The sequence below is a fragment of the Diabrotica virgifera genome, chromosome 2 (genome assembly GCF_917563875.1).
Source record: "Diabrotica virgifera virgifera chromosome 2, PGI_DIABVI_V3a".
Lineage (NCBI taxonomy): Eukaryota > Metazoa > Arthropoda > Insecta > Coleoptera > Chrysomelidae > Diabrotica > Diabrotica virgifera.
The window spans coordinates 238,945,492-238,965,413 of NC_065444.1; the positions used below are offsets into that span (position 1 = coordinate 238,945,492).

The 19,922-nt window shown below is 32.3% G+C and overlaps 1 protein-coding gene across 1 annotated transcript; it reads right to left on the reverse strand.

The window, feature by feature from the left end:
- Nucleotides 1-913: 913 nt before the first annotated feature.
- On the reverse strand, nt 914-18,992 carry LOC114328532 (uncharacterized). Its single transcript, XM_028277399.2, has 4 exons — nt 18,620-18,992; nt 14,142-14,517; nt 3,587-3,782; nt 914-2,648 (listed from the first exon to the last, which is right to left on the reverse strand). The coding sequence occupies exons 1-4, from the start codon at nt 18,858-18,860 to the stop codon at nt 2,277-2,279; spliced, it is 1,185 nt and encodes a 394-aa protein (XP_028133200.2). The 5' UTR covers nt 18,861-18,992; the 3' UTR covers nt 914-2,276.
- Nucleotides 18,993-19,922: the final 930 nt, after the last annotated feature.

The window sequence follows — 19,922 nt, forward strand, 5'->3', positions numbered from 1 at the left end:
ACACCCTGTATACATACTACAAAAAAAGAATGTGTGTGTACTTTATACGCACGTAAGAAGTTATACTTCTATTATATGATTTCTTAAAAATAAATATACTTTAAAGAGTTTGTTTTAATTTTTTTAAACACCAAACTAATTTTGTGCTTACCGCTTTTAAAAAAATAAAAACAAGTATTGGATTGCTCCGGATTCGAACTCAAGACCTCTCGATCTCTGGCCGAATGCTATACCAAATACGCTACGTGGACTGTGTCTTTATCGGTTCTGACGTACCTAATGACAATTCACGGTAACAAAGAGGCACGGTGAAGTATAATCAATATACAATAAAATGTTCAATACAACAATACTCATATTACTCCTGAGGAAGACGAATCCAAAGACACAAAAATTATAATAAATATATTTAGTAAAAACACTAGGTAATAATATATTCTTTTCACATCTTTTCTTGCACTGATATATTTATACATAACTTAAAAGATAGCAACTAAACGCCATACTGTCTGTGTGCGCAGTATTATGAAATTTTACTTTTAATCGCGCCTAAATAAGTATAACTTCAAAAAAGAGTCAGACTGAAGATACCAGTAGAACAATACATCAAAAAGAGGCATATGAGAAAGGTAAGTAAGTGTAAAACAAAACTCTTAAGATAATTCTTTACATTAGAATTAGCAATTCTATAAGAAAACTTGATTGTCTCAAGTTCATGCAATGAGGTTCCTGCTTTCATTAAAAGAAACTTAAGTAAAAAATGTTAATATTCTAGTTCTCTTACTTAAAAATGCATAATTGTATGATAATAGACTAGCCACTAAACGATTAAAGTAGCCGGTGTTAAAAAATGTCACTTTCCATTTCGAATGAGTTTTAAAAATGGCATCACGGTTAAGGATAATAAAACAAATTATTAATTTTTAATTCATTTTTTACAATTTATATTTTGTCTTTATAACAAAATAATTATCTTCATATATAATTTAATGTACACTGTACAAAAAGCACCAAGTCAAAAAAATGATTTGTGTCTTTTCATTGCATATAAAAAACAATAAATCATTTTAACCCTAGAATGGTACATTGGTGTCGCCTGCGACACCACGCGGTTTCGACTAGATGCAGTCAGCACATTTCTAGAGAGGGGTGGCATATATTCTCCGTACCTTCACCCCTCTTAGAGCCGGTTTCACCAACAACAAATAAATTTGTGAATAGTTATTTGTCGAATAAGATTAATTAGTAGATATTTTTATTGTGTTTAAATACAATGTTGATCATTTTAAGGTTAAGCTGACGAATTTTCTTTGTTACAGATATTTAAAGCGAGGTTAACTTGTCAATTTATTTGAATAATAATTATTATTTTTTGGTAAATAAATAAAACAAGTCTTATTTGACGTTAACCATGTGTCAGTTTTATTGGTCGAATAACTTTATTCATCAAATAAACCATTCGTCGATGGTGAAAGAAGCCATTAGTTTCAAATCAACTGTAGCCGCGACTGTTTATTGGGTGCTATAATATTTATAAGTAATGTGCAAGTTAGGTTATCCAAAAATGTATTATGTTTATGGACTGCATATGAAATACGATTTTAGATAAACATATTCAGAAAAATTCGTGACAGTAACTCGTAACGCCACAGTTCATAACTATAACTGTTCGTAACGTCAAAATAGAATTATTCTATTTATTTTTGTTGACGTGGAAACCAACTTTTATTACAGTTGCAACTGAAATTACGTTTATCAATTTAACGAACCAGCATCAGGATAAACATTTTAACACATTTCATATTTCGTGGAGAAATTTTGGAGAAAAAGAAAAAACTTACAATAAATATAATGTACCTGTAACAGTACTTTTACTACTTTAAAGTGATAATTAAGGCAAAAAATTAATAAAAAGATTCTGTAGTTGTCATATGTAGAAAAATATATTCAAAAATATGTGTGAAATGAATTTAAAAAGAAGGGGTCTTAAAAAAAGGGCTACTACTTTCAGTGTAGGAGAGTATGCAAAATATATACAGTAATGTTAAATTTGATAAAAAACGCTGTTGGCGTTACGAATTATACCGTTACGAAATGTCGTTACGAATTGCCGGTGGCTATTTCTGGGGTTACGAACTGTCGCGTTAAGAGATGTCATGAAACCGAAAAATTATCATTTCATAATAAATTGTATGCCAACCCGGTTTTACGAAAACATAAGGAATCATCTTTGACTTGGATCTTTTTATTATTTAACAGACATTTGACTACTCCTTTTAATCCTTTTTCATGGGAAACCAAACAAGTTTGGGTGGACTAGTAGATATCCTAGGAGGATTCGCATCACTACTGTCATCAGAAAATGATTCACCATCCGCAGCAATTTCATAACTCCCCAAAAAACAACAACATTCACTTAAAGAGTTCTGAACCTGAGCCAACGTGTTTGTATCATAAAGTTCCAAATTGTCTTCACTTAATTTTTTAATAAGACTAATTATGTTCTTTTTTAACTGCGTCTTTTCACTATTTACATCTCTTGATGCACTTATTACGTCAACTTCAGCTTCATCTACAGTTCTTTTAGTATTTATACTTAAAGGGTTACTTGCCGTGCTATCATTACTCTGGGTGGTATCAGGGCTAAGCTGAAACACAGTATAAAAGTAAATTTAGATTATGTAGCAAAAACAGAAATCAAATAAAAATAGATGTAAATGTTAGGATATAAAAATGTTCATCATTTAAAATAGACGGTTTCGTTTTGATTCAATTCCAATCTCTTACCATCCTCTGACACGTGTTTCTTGGTGTACCCGTTATCAAAGAGGCTTTGTAAGAAGACTGAACTGAATCAAAACGCACCGACTGGTTGGTAAATATATTTAAATATTTTACCAATGTATGCCTTTAGCGCAACACGATACCCCACGCATTTCCACTTCTCCGAAAAAGTCCAGTCAGAGAGCGTACAGAGAAGAATCAGTCATGTAGCGACCAGCTCTGGACTCCAAGGCCAACCAGCGGATTGAGCAGGCAGGCCAAACTGAGTAGCTAGAGACCGTACTGAAGTGATTCGCAGGCTCGTAATTAAACGGTACCCGTGGAGTGAGCGTGCTTCCAATCAGAATCGCATGGCTCCCGTGCCCGTGTGATTATTAATATTTTAATTGCGTGACTGTTTGTGCCTTACACTGTAGTGAGGTGTAAGGATATTTCATTTTGATATTAATTTTATTTTTTTGCAGACATCTATCCAGGGGGCCTTCTCTGCAACAGGGCAATATAGAATCATACTTTGATGATTTGAACCGTGTATAAATCTCTGAAATATATTTACTTTGTTTTTAACCTGCTTTTTACTGAGTTTGTCATCCTGAAAGAGCTCCCTGTCACAGTGTCGGTAACGATTAAAGTAAACTGTGAACCTAAGGCATATCCATGCCATCGGGCGATTCTAGGAATCTAATCCAGTAAAGCATCAGCCGTTTACCCATCTAAAGCGCTATCACTTTGTACTTTGCACTGAGTATAGCGTAAAACCAAATAAAAACAGAAATTAATAATGATGTGGCTATGGACTTACTTTACAGTATAAATGATCAGAATACATTTCGTCACTGTCTTGTGAATTATCCTCTATGATTGTTTTGGATTTCTTAATTTTTTTCATATCTTTTACTTTGAACATTCGTTTTTTTCTCTTTTTTGTGCCTGGATTAAATTCACTGAAACTGTTGTTCCTTCTGTCTGTTTCTACAAGTTCATCAGCATTTGTAACCCTAAAACATATTTTAGCATTGCCGTTTTTTTAACACTTGCACACAAGTAGAAGTAAAGATAATAAAATTAATTATAACTTAATATTATTTAATAATATTATTTATATGGTTCTTCTCAGACCCTTCTTTCAGCCGTGACATACTATGCTTGTGTTTTAGGCATGTTCAGTATTATAGTGTAAAGTTTGACATACAATTAATAGTCCACAGTACATCGTACTTTTTCAAAAATGATTACAAAAGTCTTAAAAATGGTCTTAACTGCTTCGGTTTGAGCGAGTCTACCACTTTCTGAAACATTTCAGAGTGTAGGTTGGATGCGTTTCAGCACGCCCCACGCCTAAATCTGTAGCTCTAGCGCGGTTATGTTTTGTGATTGCAAACTATAATTTTTAATTTTAATCAAAAGGTTATGTTTTAGAATAAAATACATTATTTTATTCTCTAGAGTCTGTCACTCTAGCGCGGTACAGTTTTGTAGCAAAACGCTTAATTTTCAATTGAAAGTATTGATAATTAATTACTAAAGATTGTCGATCTCTTGTCCGACAAATTTACAGCCTCGTTTCTTTAGTCGGGCAACGTAAATAATATGTTAATTATGTTAGGTTATGTTTTGCGATTAAAAAATTTCGGACACGAATAACAAGTGATAGATTGGAGGGTCCTTTTCCAAATATAGCGCTGTCCGATAAACATTGGGTATCAGATAGCCAGTCCGACAAATTAATTTCAAAACTTTTTATACCGTAACCGCGACACTACTAGACACATTGAGCTAATACAGCCCTAGACCCTTCACTTGTTGCACTGTTTACTTTATGTCTAGTGACGTCTAGACGTTTTATATCCGAACAAAGCGTTGTCATGAAGCATCTAGACTAGAATTAGGTTATTTGTGACGATACCGACAAAGTACAAGTAGACTATTATTACTGTTTAAAAAGAATTTCGTTTTTTATAAGTTTGCGTAATTTTTTTTTGTCGGCCAATAACCTTTTTAATAAACATGTATTACATCGAAACGGGATTAGAAGAAGATAAAGAAGAATATTACAAGCAGAGACGATTGGTAAAAAAAACAGTCACACAAGCAAAAGCAAAATCATGGAAAGAATTTGGAGAAAAACTACAAGAAGGATATATAACAAATAATAGAAACTTTTGGACGACAATACGACACATGAAGGGGGGAAAACGAAAGGAGATAAATGCAGTAAGAGATAGATCAATGCAAATTCAAATAAACCCAGAACAAATAGCTAGGGTATGGAAAGAATATTATGAGAAAAAATTTGATACCGAAGTAACACAGGTTGACAATGTAATAAATGAAGACCAAGAAAACACAGAGATAGACCAAATAAGTAGAGAAGAAGTAATAGAAGGAATATCAAACATAAAAATAGACAAGGCAGGAGGAGATGATGAAATTTAACCGAAAATGGTAGAGTACATGGGAGAAGAGGTAATAAACTGGCTATGGACAATATATAAAGAGGCGTGGGAAAAACAAGCAATTTCTAGAGACTGGCAGAATAACATAATTGTACCAATATACAAAAAAGGAGAACATATAAACTGCGAAAAATGCAGAGCTATATGTCTGTCATCGGTATGCTTTAAAATGTATACGAAAATAATAGAGAAAAGACTAAGGCAAGAAGTAGAAATGAAATTGGGAGATGAACAAGCGGCCTTTAGACCACGAAGACAAACAAATGACAACATATACACCATCAGGAATCTAATCGAAAGATGCTTAGACACGGGGGGGGGGGGAAACTGGTATTAGCATTCATAGACCTAAGAGCAGCATTTGACACAAAAGAAAGACAAATTATAGGGGAATGCTTGAGGAAAATAAATGTATCAAACAGATTGATAAAAATTATAAAAAGTACTTACAAAGAGGTAAAAGGAAGAGTACAAATAGCAGGGGAACGATCAGAAGAATTTAATTGGGATAGAGGTATTAAACAAGGAGATAGTCTCAGCTATTTGCTATTCATAATCGTAATGAATGAATTAATAAGAAAAACTAGAGCAAGAACCAACCAACTACAGACAAAAATAGGATACGATAGATTACCACCGGTAACAATAGAGTCCTTAATGTATGAGGACGACATAGTACTAATCGCAGATTCCGAGAACAAAATGCAGAAACTAATGGATATATGGGTAGAGGAAATAGAAGAGCTAAAAATGGAAATAAACGAGGAAAAAAGTAAGATAATGATAATCAACGGCAAAGAAGATAATGAAATAAAGATAAAATGCAAAAAATAGTGGAAATAGTTACAACTTACGAATACCTGGGAAGTATCATTACTAACGACGGAAAAATAGACAGGCAAATAACAAATAGAGCAAAGAAATCAAACAAGTTATACTATGCCTTAGCCCCAATACTGGGGAAAAGAGAACTTGCAAGAGAGACAAAATTAAACATATAACACAATAGTGATACCGACTGTGCTCTACGCAAGTGAAAACTGGACAATTCTGGAAAAGCATAAGAGCAGAATAAATGCAATGGAAATTAGACATTTAAGAAGGATAGTTGGAAAGACAAAATGGGATAGATTAAGCAACGAGACTATTAGGAGAATGGCCAACCAAGAACCAATAATGAATAAACTAAAAAAGAGACAAATGAATTGGTATGGGCATTTGATGAGGATGTAACCCAACAGAATTACGAGAAGAATCCACGAAGCAAGGAACATTGCAAAAAGAAAAAGAGGCAGACCAAGAAAAAAATGGATACAGCAAATAGTAGAGGCGGGAAAAGTTAAAGGAAAATCACTCGAGGAAATAAAAATAATGGCGGAAAACAGAAAAGAATGGAAGAGATGGGTGAATGTAAATTAAAATAGCGATCCCAAATCCGACACCCTGATAGGGTACAAGGAAGGGGAGAAAGAAAGAAAGAAAGAAGAATAAAGATGTATTAATTGAACGTCAAAAAAATTAAAATGATGACTTTTGTAATCGCAAAACATAACCTGCCATAATTAACATATTATTTACGTTGTCCGACTAAAGAAACGAGGCTGTAAATTTATCGGACAAGAGATCAACAATCTTTAGTAATTATTTATCAATAAGTAAATTTATTGAAAAAATTATCTTGGTAAAATGTATATTTATTTAAAAAATCCATAAAAGGGCTACAAATATTAAAACACAACGTTTCCGCTCTGTAAAAAGAACATCATTCACAACATTCAACGTAATGACCTAATTAATTACTACCTAGCCACTCACGTATCACGTGTGGGAGTCATATGTTGCCCTAAGGCCATATCCATAGAGATTATATCCATCCTTTGGATTTTATAATGTTTTCATTTATGTAAGACATTTAGTCTATTTTTAAAAGGTTTTAACCTTAGTATTTTTGGGTGGCTTCTTGTAAGTATAAACAAACTTTGTTTTTTTTACCTTGGTTAACATTTTAACTTTAAAAACATTTTTGTCTTAATTAATACGGTTATACATATTTTAGGTAACACTGATGATTCTCTTTTTACAGAGCGAAAACGTTTTGTTTTAATATTTGTAGCCCTTTATGGGCTTTTTAAATAAATATACCTTTTTTTATTGCGATTTTCATTTGTTAAATTTGCAATTTTTAATGATTTTTAATTTTGTAGCTTAGGATATTGATTTTAGAGAAAAACTTTTTAATAGAAAGTTGTAGTAAATTTAAAAACCTACAATTTGAGCTATGGTAAGTTTAATTTCGTTAATTGGTTATTGCAAAACAGCCTGCGAAAGGTCCAAAATGGCCGTTTTTTACAATTGCATTATTTATTGTACAAATAATTTTTTTATTTTTTTAAAGCTTTAAAATGAAGATCTTTCAATTCCAAACATAAAAAAAATTGTAAAGCCAGATTAACGAATTTGTTGCTTAGATATTATAAATTGTTTATCCCAAGAGGTCAAATGTCGAGGGCTATAACTTTTTGAAAAAAAAAATCGTAGAGAATTGGTGAAACATCCAATCTCCTTCTAAAGAGTTATATATATAAATGCGTAAAACATTTTTAAACCTCTAATTTTTGGGTTTGAAAATAAGGGGGCAAATTTCGTTATAAACATTTAGAGCTGAAGCGGCCCTGTACATCCTATGAGTTTTTAACTTACAGATTATTGTTGCTGAAGATGAAACGAAGATTTATAAAAAAATAAAAAAATTTCTACGACCAACTGAAGCCGAGATAATTTTTGGGTTTGAAAATAAGGGGGCAAATTTCGTTATAAACATTTAGAGCTGAAGCGGCCCTGTATATCCTATGAGTTTCTAACTTACAGATTATTGTTGCTGAAGACGAAACGAAGATTTATAAAAAAAAAATAAAATTTTCTACAACTAATAATTATTAAAAATTATTTTTTAAATCGGTGCTTTTGCAAGCGGCCGAATTTTGCAAATCGCCCGGCTCGCTTCAAATCCGCGCGCTCGGAAAATTTTTACGTAACTTGTATTAAATTTTGACAGAAAACAATTTAATAATATTATTATTATAATATACAGTCTATTTACCACTGTATTTGTTTTTCTTGATAAACTTTTATATGTAAAATCCAAAAAGAATAGTCACTACAAGAAGAAAAAGTTTTATATTGTATATTATAGTAAGAAGTAACATTATTATTATTATATTTATATAACAATGAAAAAATTAAAAATATAGTTATATATTTCATATATACAGTGCTAGTCAAAAGTCCGTACCCCCCCTCTTATCTTTTGAACGGTTATACGTACAAAAGTGAAATTTGGAGGGAGGAAATAAACGGACATAAGCTCCTTAACTAGTCATGACAGGTGACGTAATAGTGACAGATGACGTTACAGAGCAACTGTGACCGATAATTTTAAATGGGACCTTATGGCAAGTGATACCTCGTTTGAAAGGTATTTAAAATACCTATTCAGCCATACTAATTTTTTTGGGTGTAGGTGGATTTTTATTTTGGTGAATAAATTAAATAAATATAATATTGTAGTTTCTCATTTAATTAACAAAAATTCAAATGTCCGCCTATGGTTTCTTTGTCAAACAATTTGACGTTTTTCAATTTTCTAGTAGTTTTTACGTAAACTTCAACCCTTTTGACAAGTAATCATAGGCAGAATTTTGAATTTTTATTAATTAAATGCGAAACTACAATTTTATATTTATTTCATTTTTTCATCAAAATTAGCTTAAACTCAAACAAAATTAGTATAAATGAATAGGTATTTTCAATACCTTTCAAACGAGGTATCACTTGCCATAAGGTCCCATTTAAAATTATCTGTCACAGTGGCGCTGTAAAGTCATCTGTCACTATTACGTCATCTGTCATGACTAGTTAAGAAGCTTACGTCCGTTTATTTCCTCCCTCCAAATTTCACTATTATAGGTATAACCGTTCAAAAGATACGAGGGGGGGTACGGACTTTTGACTAGCACTGTATGTATCATTTTTGTAATATTATTTCTTCAGAAATGAAATTTCACATATAAAAGTTTATCAAGAAAAACAAATACAGTGGTAAATAGACTCAATATTATAATGGTAATATTATTAAATTGTTTTCTGTCAAAATTTATAATACAAGTTACGTAAAATTTTCCGACCGCGCGGATTTGAAGCGAGCCGGGCGATTTGCAAAATTCGGCCGCTCGCAAAAGCACCGATTTTAAAAATAATTTTTAATAATTAAATGTAATTATATTTTATAATAATTTTTATTTTAAGATAATATAATTCTTTCTTTAGTCAATGACTGTAAAATAATTTCTTAATTGTTATAAATAAAGGCACTACGACTTAAGAAAAAAAAAACAATTATCTCGGCTTCAGTTGGTTGTAGAAAATTTTTATTTTTTTATAAATCTTTGTTTTGTCTTCAGCAACAATAATCTGTAAGTTAGAAACTCATAGGATGTACAGGGCCGCTTCAGCTCTAAATGTTTATAACGAAATTTGCCCCCTTATTTTCAAACCCAAAAATTATCTCGGCTTCAGTTGGTCGTAGAAATTTTTTATTTTTTATAAATCTTCGTTTCATCTTCAGCAACAATAATCTGTAAGTTAAAAACTCATAGGATGTACCCGGCCGCTTCAGCTCTAAATGTTTATAACGAAATTTGCCCCCTTATTTTCAAACCCAAAAAATTAGAGGTTTAAAAATGTTTTACGCATTTATTTACATCAGAATATGAAAATATAACTCTTTAGAAGGAGATTAGATGTTTCACCAACTCTCTACGATTTTTTTTCAAAAAGTTTAGCCTTCGACATTTGACCACTTGGGATAAACAATTTATAATATCTAAGCAACAAATTCGGTAATCTGGCTTTACATTTTTTTTTATGTTTGGAATTGAAAGATCTTCATTTTAAAGCTTTAAAAAATAAAAAAATATATTTGTACAATAAATAATGCAATTGTAAAAAACGGCCATTTTGGACCTTTCGCAGGCTGTTTTGCAATAACCAATTAACCAAATTAAACTTACCGTACCTCAAATTGTAGGTTTTTTAATTTACTACAACTTTCTATTAAAAAGTTTTTCTCTAAAATCAATATCCTAAGCTGCAAAATTAAAAATCATTAAAAATTGCAAATTTAACAAATGAAAATCGCAATAAAAAAAAGCGCACAATATTTCTGGTTACATTTTAGTAGAAGTTATTCCTGGCATCGTCCTTTACAACACCTGATAGGTTTCAAAAATTCCTGAATTATATCCTGAAATCGACCTATTTTTCACCCACAGCCTGGGGTATTAATGGTATACAGCCAGCTACAGAAATGTCTTCCTTGTGGATATAATTATCAATACTTTCAATTGACAATTAAGAGTTTTGTAATAACAAAACTGTACCGCGCTAGAGTGACATATTGCGGGTGTCGGACTCGACGATAGCGCCCTCTTTTTGTCTTACAAAAATAATTTATTTTATTCTAACGCATAATCTTTTGATTAAAATTAAAAATTATAGTTTTGCAATCACAAAACCTAAGCGCGCTAGAGCTATAGGTTTAGGCGTGGGGCGTGCGGAAACGCGTCCAACCTGCACTCTGAGATTTTTCAGAAAGTGGTAGACTCGCTCAAACGAAGCAGTTAAGACCATTTTTAAGACTTTTGTAATCATTTTACATATCTAGGTTCACTAGTTACCGCAGATAACAATGTCAGCGAAGAAGTTAAGAGAAGAATTCATATTGCTAATAAAACATATAATGGACTAATTAAACATCTAAGATCTAACAACATCACGAGAAAAACCAAATGCAAAATATACAAAACCCTGATAAAACCGGTCCTTATATATGGATCGGAGAAATGGACACTGTCGAAAAGCGATGAGAACTTATTAGGTACGTTTGAACGAAAAATCCTTAGACACATATATAAGGGGATGAAAGAAAATGACGTATGGCGCAGAAGATATAATTTTGAACTATACGCAGCATACAACGAACCCGACATCATAACATCCATAAAGATCGGATGTCTGCGCTGGATGGGCCATGTTGAACGGATGTTGGAGACTGAAACACCAAAACATATAATGAGGCAAACACCAGTAGGGAGAAGGTCAAAAAAGAAAAAAAAAATAGAAACAAAAATAAAAAAGAATAGAAAAAAAAAAGATGTAAAAAAAGTGTTTCGCACAAATTAAAATATATATTAGAAAAAACAGTAAAATAATTAAAAAAAAAAACAAAATAAAAAAAAGCTACACAATGTACCAATGTATCTATAAAAATAATATTGTAGAATGTACAGTGGAACCTCGATAAGTCGGCCCCCGATAACCCGGAAGTCCGGCTAACCCGGACCGATTTTCATCGGACAAACATTTCAACAATAAAAATGTATGTATTATGTTACAACATTTTATCTGCAGCCGCTTCTGGAATGTCTTAAAAATATCGAATTTCATTGATAAAATTTAATTCAATCATAATATAATATTTGAGAGATAATGGGTATCTGTGTAATTTGAACTATATGATAGTAAAAATGACTCATGCACACGGTGGCGCAGAGCCACATTCATTATCGCAAACAACAGGCACCTGTTATTCCTTTATTTATTTTCAACTGACTTTTAAAAAATTGTTTTTTAAACAATGGTCTTTTAAACAATGAAAGAGTCACTGTTCTTAAATTACATAAGCAGACCAGACGAAATTATTGACACAACCAAACTGACTGAGTTTTTTTACCTAGAAATTAATAATACATACTCTATATTGTCTATACTAAACTCTATTCGCGGTGTGCAAGTACTTGGAAAGGGAAACGAGAAACGACCGTGCGCGAGTCGCGGAGAAATATTGCAACTATCTTAAATAATTCATATTGTCAATTGAAATTGTCAAATTTACGTATATTTCATACCTTCTGTCATTGACTCAGAAAAATTATATATTGCTCCACAATATTGATATGATATGCAATTATTATATAAAGGTAAATTTAATTAATTGTATTTTGCTTGCAGTACTGCATTTTAATAACGGATTTTATTTACTACATACAATTGTTTACGTTTGCTAAACATAAACTGCATCTTATTTTTTTCTTCTTATTATTTTTTTGGACTATGGTCTTGACAATTATCCAGCAACCAGGACTAATATAATTGGCCAATATAATTAAAAGTGCGAATAAAAGTACAGAGCGTAGAAATAGAGGTCGCTTTGCCGAACTTGCACGGTCCCAATACAACCATAGGTAACTGTGCATATATATTTCATATTATTTTGCTTATAAGGGACTTTATCTATAAGTATACCGTATTTTATTAATTTTTACCATGCTCTCCGGCTAACCCGGATTTTCGATAACCCGGATCGGCCGCGGTCCCGATTAATCCGAGTTATCGAGGTTCCACTGTACTTATGTTTATAAGAAATTTATGACTATGAATCTGCAATCAATCAATCACAAACAAGTATGGCTAATTGGTTCTGCCAAAGCCATTTTTCAAAAAAAAAAAGAGAAGGTCAAAGGGAAGACCCAAACTTAGATACATGCAACAAGTGGAACAAGATCTGAAAACACTTGAGATTACCCACTGGAAGATCAAAGCAAGGAACAGAACAGAATGGCGGAAAATCCTAGAACAAGCCAGGACCCAAAAAGGGTTGTCGAGCTACTGATGATGATTAATCATTTCCAAAAAAGGACGATGTACTATGGACTATAGCTTCTAAGTGTATTAGGCAAATGTTTGTGAAATTAAAGTTGTATTTAATTGCAATTTAGACTAAAAAACAAAACTTCGTTTAATGACCAATTTCAAATTCTTTTTAAAATAAAGGCCTTAAGCTATCCTTTTTATAATCTATGGAAATTAATAAATTAAAAAACTTCCATTAAGTAACGATTGAATCCTTCTTCTTTTTGACTGGCTTTACAACTCAGGATGAGTCTTCATCACATCCATTATAGCCCTCCATCTTCCCCTTGTACCCCATTCCTAGAAAAATCGCCTTTAACATCATTCTTACATCTTTTTCTGGGACGGCTTACTGATCTTCTACTGTCCGATCTCTCAAAAAACACGGTCTTTAACACTCTGTCTTCCTCTGATCTTACCACATAACCTGCCTATCTTATCCGGTCAGCTTTTATATGTCTGACAATGTTTTCAGTACCATACACATATTTCAGTCACTGATTCATCATTGAGGCACCTTCTCCACACCCCTGCCAATTCATCTCTTTGAGGGCCAAATATCATTCTGGGAACATAAGTTGAATCCATCACTTACTAATCAATTAAATATCTATACAGTAAGCCCCACTCTAGTAGACACACGGGCACCTAATTTCTAGGCTTGGGCTAATCCAGCCCTTTTTCACCTGGGATTTTCATGTCACTTTCATGTACAAAGTTCGCCAGGTCAGCTAGTTCTTTATAACTTTTACAACTTTAACACAATGACAACTATAAACTTCAAAGTCAACTACTGTTCTATAAACTGTCAACTTTCTATGTTTATAAAGGTTTCTACATATTTTCTGACATTCTAGACATCACTAGATATAAAATTAAACAGTGCAACGAGTGAAGGGTCCAGGGCTGTATTAGCTCAATGTACCTGTGTGTCTAGTAGTGTAGTGGTTACTGTACAAATATACTGTCTGTATATATGAATATATTTGATTGATCTAATAATTTGATTTGCTTTAAGAAATAATGAGGGATATCATTTTTTTTTGTCATTGTCTAATATACTTAGTAGGAAGAAATAGAGAACCGAAAAAAAGGTCTGAGAAGAAAAAATCTTCCTCTCACAATCACTTCCCAGAATATATAATTATTTACCTAACAGGCAATTGTGCAGGTGTTTTAAGTAAGTTTTTAGAAACACAACTCAACGACTTCCTGCATACATAACTGACTGGCTTTTCCAAGTGACCCATATCTTTCGTGTGGCCATAATGGTTTTTGAAAAATGTTACCACTATCAAATTTGTTCTTAAATTATTTACAACTAATATCTGGCTAGTACAAGATGGAGATTCGCCATCTTCTTGAATGGCATATGAATTATCTGAATCTTCATCATTTGATATGGAATCCTTTACAGGTTTGCAGTCATAATGGGTAACCAACAAGTATTCATTGTCTTGTAGTTCACATGTTTTGATGTATTTACGTCTTGGATCTCTGTTTATATTTTCCATCCATTTTAGAAATTCTAGAAAGAAATCGATGTTAATCTATGTACTTCTTACAATAAATAACTCACACAATAAAAAAAAACTGATGAGTTTAAGATGATATCAAAAGCACAGTCTATTAATCTATTTAACAAAGGGTTTCTTAAACTTTTTTCATTCACAACCCCATTTGTGATTGTGAGTTTCTTGGCTAACCCATATAAATATAAAATAAATACCTGTAGGTACCTTGGAAGGATACAACACTGTCCATTTTTTTTAAATTATGACATTTTTACACACTAATAATCAACTTTTATCATTTTATTTGGAGGAATAGAACACTAGGTCCTAAGCCATTTGCTAATGGAGACCTTTAAACTAATATCAAGTCAATTTGTCTCTATGTCCCTATGTTGAAAAACAATTTAAAACTGCTCTCCTGTAAAGTTATGAAAATGGACATAGTGTTGTATCTCTAAGGTACAGTTATAAAAAAACATACATAAAACCTATCGCAACCCCAGAATTTTGCTATGCGACCCCATTTGGGGTCATAACCCATAGTTTAAGAAGGCCCTATTTAACATTAACATAACTCATTCAACGATATGCTCTTCAATTTAAAGGCATCAGCAAAGGAAAAGAATACAGAATGGGAAACAGAAAAGTAAAAAGACTCTGGTATTCAGACAACTCAATACTGATAGCCCAAGATGAAGATAGTCTGCAAAGATTAATTCACAGTTTTAAAATTAAAGCAAAATAATTCAATATGACAATTTCACCTTAGAAAACTAAAACAATAGTAATTGGTAAAGAACCAATCAGATGTAAATACCTTGAAATTACATTGACGCATTGTCCAGCTAAGGAGACCTGGACAAAGGAGTGAGAAATCAAGTACAAAAAGCAAATAGACAGGCAGGACTTTAATAATGCTATATGGCGAAACCAACATATTAACACTGAGATGATGTCAAGAATTTATAAAGCCAGTGTAAGAGCAATAATGACATATGCATCAGAAACAAGACCCAATACAGCCACAATACAGAGACTACTAGAAACAGCAGAAATGAGAGTACTGATAAGAATTACAAGAAATATGCTGCGAGATCGAGAGGAGTGAAGAAGTTAGAAGAAAATATAACATAACATGTATGAACGAAGGGACACTAAATAGAAAAAAGAATGGAATAACCACATAAGCACAATGGAGGAGATACAAGTGTGATCAAAATAGCAAGAGATAAATCAGCAATCAGTGGAAGTATCGGCCAAGTGTACAAAAGCACTGCTTTATCCATTAGGCAATATAGGCAGTTGCCTAGGGCGGCAAATTTTGAGAGGGCAGCAAAAATACTGTACAAAAAATATTTGTATATAAAAATTAAAATCGAATAACATTTAAATACATCGTACATCCATCAATGGAATATAAGTGGGCAGTCATTTCTAGAAAACAAATTGCATTTTCTTAACACTATTCATTCACAAAGGAGAGAAGTTGTAAATTTACTGATTATTAGCACCGCAAAGACGGCGGGCGCACTGTTCTATAATTTTTTTAAACTGAATCCTTTTGAGTTATTCGTGGTTGAAAATTTGCCATTTTCATTGAAAAATGTCGACTTTTCGGACGGTTTTTGCGAATATCTTAAAAATTATGCATCTAACGAAAAAAAACCATATAACACATTTTTGTAGCTTATGAAAAATCAAAGAGATTCGTTCCTTCATAAGTCTTCTAGTGATAACATAAAAAGAGATATGGTAGGTGAAAAGAGATTTTTTTGTGCATGCTCCAATGGGTGTGTTCAACTTAATAACAGAGAAATGGTCGATTTTAAGGATATAATGCTATCAATATCTTTTGTAAGTACTGTATGAAACGACCTTTAAAACGACCGCACTGTTAAATTTCGATTACATTCAAACTAAGCGAGATATGGTGCAACAAAAAAAGATGACTAATTTATTTTAAGATAAAATTCGAAGTATGTATATTTTAACCCCTCATCCACCAGATTTAAATGCATCGTTTTGCTTCTACAATACCTTTTACTATAGTGTTATTTCTATGTTCAACAAGTTGGAAGGGTTTAAAATGTATGGTTTTTGAAAAAAATAAGATCAGATTATAGAGAGCATTTTTAAATTTTCTTTTTCTCCATGTAACTCGAAATTATGATAATGAGATACAGTAATGAAAGAAAAATAAAATTGTTATCTAAAAGAAAATCTACATTTTTGTAAGGTATTTCTTTACGTATCTTTTATCACTTTCGAATTACATGGAGAAAAAGAAGATTTTTAAGAAAATTTAAAAATGCGTTCAATAATTTGATCTTATTGTTTTCAAAAACCATTCATTTTAAACCCGTCCAACTTTTTGAATATAGAAATGACACTAGAGTAGAAGGTATTCTAGAAGAAAAACGATGCATTTAAATTCTGGTGGATGCGGGGTTAAATATACTTTTACATTATACATTTTTTCTTAAAAACCATAGCTCGCTTAGTTTGAATGTAACCGACATTTAACAGTTCTCGTTTTAAAGGTCTTTTCAAGCACTATAAAAGGTATTCAAAGCATTATACCCCTAAAATCGACAATTCCTCTGTTATTTTAAGTTGAATACACCGATTTGAGCATGCACCAAAAACATTTTTTTCGCCTACCATCTCTTTTTTTATTAAAACTAGATTTATGAAAAAATGAATCTCTCTGATTGTTGATAAACTACAAAAATGTTTTATATAGTTTTTTTCGTTAGATGCACAATTTTATGGTATTCCCAAAAAAACAGCCTCCGAAAAGTGTCATTTTTCAATGAAAAAGGCAAATTTCTAACCACGAATAATCAAAAAGTATTGAGTTTTCAAAAAGTTTTATAAAACAGTTACTGCTTAGAATTAGGTTCTCTGACCACTTCCGGTGTTTGATAAAAAAAATTTTACCCCCGCGAACGGGTGGGAACCACCCCTAACTTAAAAGCGTCGTAGGATATAGCATAGACTTTGTTTCTTGAGCTATTCCCTACTTAAAGTGAAAATATCAAGTAAATTGATGCAGTAGGATGGAATTCGGAGCCCAATACCCCCACTGACTGCACTAATAGATACATACCTACATCATTCATACATGAATGTATTCACTTAAAGGTTAATTTGGATACCACAATAAAACCACCACCAATCACCAATAATTGATATCTAAATATTCAAAGAAGAGTGGATTGAAAGATGTTTTCCCTAATTATTGCTTTGCGCATTTATTTGTGCCTCCCAGTTGCCAACCAACGTGTCCGCTGAAAGGTCATTTTCGAAAATGTCAAGAATTTAAAATAGTCATGAAAATAATTTCCGATCAAGTATGACGCAAGAACATCTTAACAATTTGTCGATTTTGGCCATAGAAAGTGACGTAACAAAGGCGATAAATTATGACGACATTATAGATTATTTTTCCAAAGAAAATCAAGAAAGAAATCTGATGTAATCGAACTGGAATGACATTTTTTATGTATTCTTATTTAAATAAAAAAATCTGCTTGCAATTTTCTTTCGCAAAAATGGTACATGCTTGAAGGGCGGCTACTAGAGAATTGCCTAGGGCGTCAATTGACCTAAACGAGGCCCTGTACAAAAGATTGAGTGACAACCTTCCATAGAGGTCAATTTGCTAATGAACAAGCAGAATTGCTTATAAAGAGGAACAAGAACATTAACCCTTTCATTGCTGACAACCTTACACTAGCTTCGCACATAGGCTGACAATATACTAAAAGTAATTTATGTGCCTGTGCCGAAAGCGTCGAAAGAAGTCATGTGCCTGTGACTTCTTTCAATGTCATTCGCACGGAAATGGCTAACAGGCATTAATCTATTTTAATCCTCCAGTGTGTGTGTGTGTGTGTTCACAAAGAGGGGATGGCATTAGATAAACTTTTTGCCACAGATATTTGGAAGTTAATCCTCCAGTGGACAGGCAAAATAAAATTTCATTGTATTTCCATATGGGTGAGGCCTGACAGGCTTCACCTGTCTGCTGGAGGGTAAAATATGTGAATTGCTTATTTGAGAAATAATAAATAAACTAAAAAAACAGTACAAATAATACACTTTTAATATTACCATCCTTGTCATCAAATTCGAAAATTTCTTGTCCTGTTAATATCTTGTGGATTCGGGCTAAATGTTGTCTTAAATCTTTTACTGTTGGAAATGAAATTAAACATCCATCTAAACATTTATTGGCATGAACATCTATGGGGTACGTTTGGACACGTACAGCACCATGTACTGCATTTCTGTGTGTAACTAAAGCAGACTGAGACGAGAATGGTTTCAAGTTACAATCTTTACAGTAAAACATACTTGTTAAGCAAATTATTGTGTAGAATAAAAATTCTTAACACACCAAAAATACATAATATTTTTGTCTTTGGCGTCTGCCAGTCTGGCTACATTATGATCTGTCATGGATCTGTCTAAAAACTGACTTCTTCTTTTCTTTACTTTTCCACTTTTCCAAAAAATATTTAGGTTATATTAAAATATTTCTTTTCGTAAATTTGTATGAATAGTAATTAGTCGCGAGTGAAACAGTTTTAAAAGTATTGAGAAAAATCGAAAGCTTATACTAAGCGAAGATTGCTAATTATCTGTTAACAATAAACAATATTTGAAATTTGAAGGAAAATCTTTTTTTAAGTATCATGAAGTTAGATAAAGGATAATAATTAGTAAACGTCAATTTAAATATTATTTAAATTGACGTTTACTAATTAATCTGGCCTTTACTATCTCCAGTCCAGAGTAGGTAGGAATCATGAAATTAGGTTAGGCACCAGTAAAAAATATACGAGTAGAGTCCAACAAATTCTATCAAATGTTTTCCTCTCATAAATGAGGGGTGTAAAATCAAAGGCGGCAATCTCCACTTTTTCATGTTTTGAGTTGTTAGGGACGCGGGACGCCATTTGTTGCGTTTTTTTATTATCTGTTAGATAAAACTATTTGTAAAAACCAAAAGCGGTCTTAACTGTATACAAATCGCAGTGAAAAATTCATGTTGGGATCAAAAGCAGCAATATTTATAGCTGAGTGCATACCAAACACGGCAATCTCCGCTGCGAGCCAATAAGAACCACTTCGCGCTCGAACGTGATCAACTGTGAATGTCGTGAACTCTGTCGAAACCTGTGAATACCTATATAACCGAACTTACATATATTTTGGTTTACGTGCTATGCATATAAATTTGCTTTTACATTATTGTTCAATATCAAAATATATTTTTCTTCACTAAGTAACCGGCACAAATGATGTTTAATTAGTTTCAAAACTGGTAATATCCTTATAGATAATTTTCATATCCGTCGATTACCAAGCGTTGCAAACAAAAGCGGCAATCTCCAAACAAAAATATTAAAAA